We start from the raw sequence: 925 nt of genomic DNA on the forward strand, positions 1-925 counted from the left end.
CCAAAATTAGTCTGTCTATGTCAAAGTAATCTTTGTCTGGGATGCGGCACGTTTTTTTAGTTTGAAGGTCTAACGTGAACAGTGTCTGAATTGCAAAATGCGCTGTCAAACACTATCTGTGCGTATAGAAATATTGGAAGAAAATCCTAAATACTGAATTGGGGTGGGGGTTTATATGAATGTATCTCAAAATTATTTATTACAAAATGAACACACCTTGAGCAGAATTCTCATTGTGCCACATGCATGACCTGCGTAGATCTCGATCAACTTGTCCCCTTGGCACTGCGTGCTTGGAATCTCTGAACAACAGTGACAGAGATCACCTTTCTCATTCTGAAACACAGAAACACATTTATTATGTTTGTTTCATAATAATATCTGATGACATGGTATTACTAATACTTAAAGAACTGCCTGGATTCAAAGTACGAGACTGAGGATGAAGTTTCCAGGCACCTTTCTACATCTGTCTTTTTGAGTGGTCTGGCGCTGCATGCGATAACAGCTCAAAGATATGAGGTCACCAATATGGCAGAGACATTTCCATGACAAGTGCAAATGATGAAAGAGCAGCCTTCAGACACTGGAAATGACATCAAATCCAAAAAATACTGGAACCTGCTTTGACTCTCAAATTCAGGGCTTTCTTTGACTTGGACAAACTTCATTCCTCTAAGCAGATGGTCTGTACAGATGTGCTTTTTTCCATTATGTGTTACTAATACGTACATCAACCAAGCAGCCCATCAGCCTGTGTTATTGTTTCGATTACACACTAGAAGAAAGTTTTAGTAGTGCTTGTAAGTGCAGTCGTGGATGTTCGCCAGAGTGTTGCAGTGGGGTTGCTAGGGTGTTCTATGTGGTTGCTATGTAGTTGCTTACAGGTACAGTGGGGCAAAAAAGTATTTAGTCAGCCACCAAT

General features: G+C 40.2%; 1 protein-coding gene across 1 annotated transcript in view; it reads right to left on the bottom strand.

Moving 5' to 3' along the window:
* The window catches only part of LOC107577859 (protein FAM189A1-like), a 9,984-nt gene that overhangs the window by 3,952 nt on the left and 5,107 nt on the right, over nucleotides 1-925 (bottom strand). The window contains exon 4 of the mRNA XM_016263890.1: nucleotides 204-336. Coding sequence (XP_016119376.1) covers nucleotides 204-336 — 133 coding nt within the window. The remainder of the gene's footprint in view (nucleotides 1-203; nucleotides 337-925) is intronic.

The sequence above is a fragment of the Sinocyclocheilus grahami genome, unplaced genomic scaffold, assembly GCF_001515645.1.
Source record: "Sinocyclocheilus grahami isolate Dianchi unplaced genomic scaffold, SAMN03320097.WGS_v1.1 scaffold7503.1, whole genome shotgun sequence".
Classification (NCBI taxonomy): domain Eukaryota; kingdom Metazoa; phylum Chordata; class Actinopteri; order Cypriniformes; family Cyprinidae; genus Sinocyclocheilus; species Sinocyclocheilus grahami.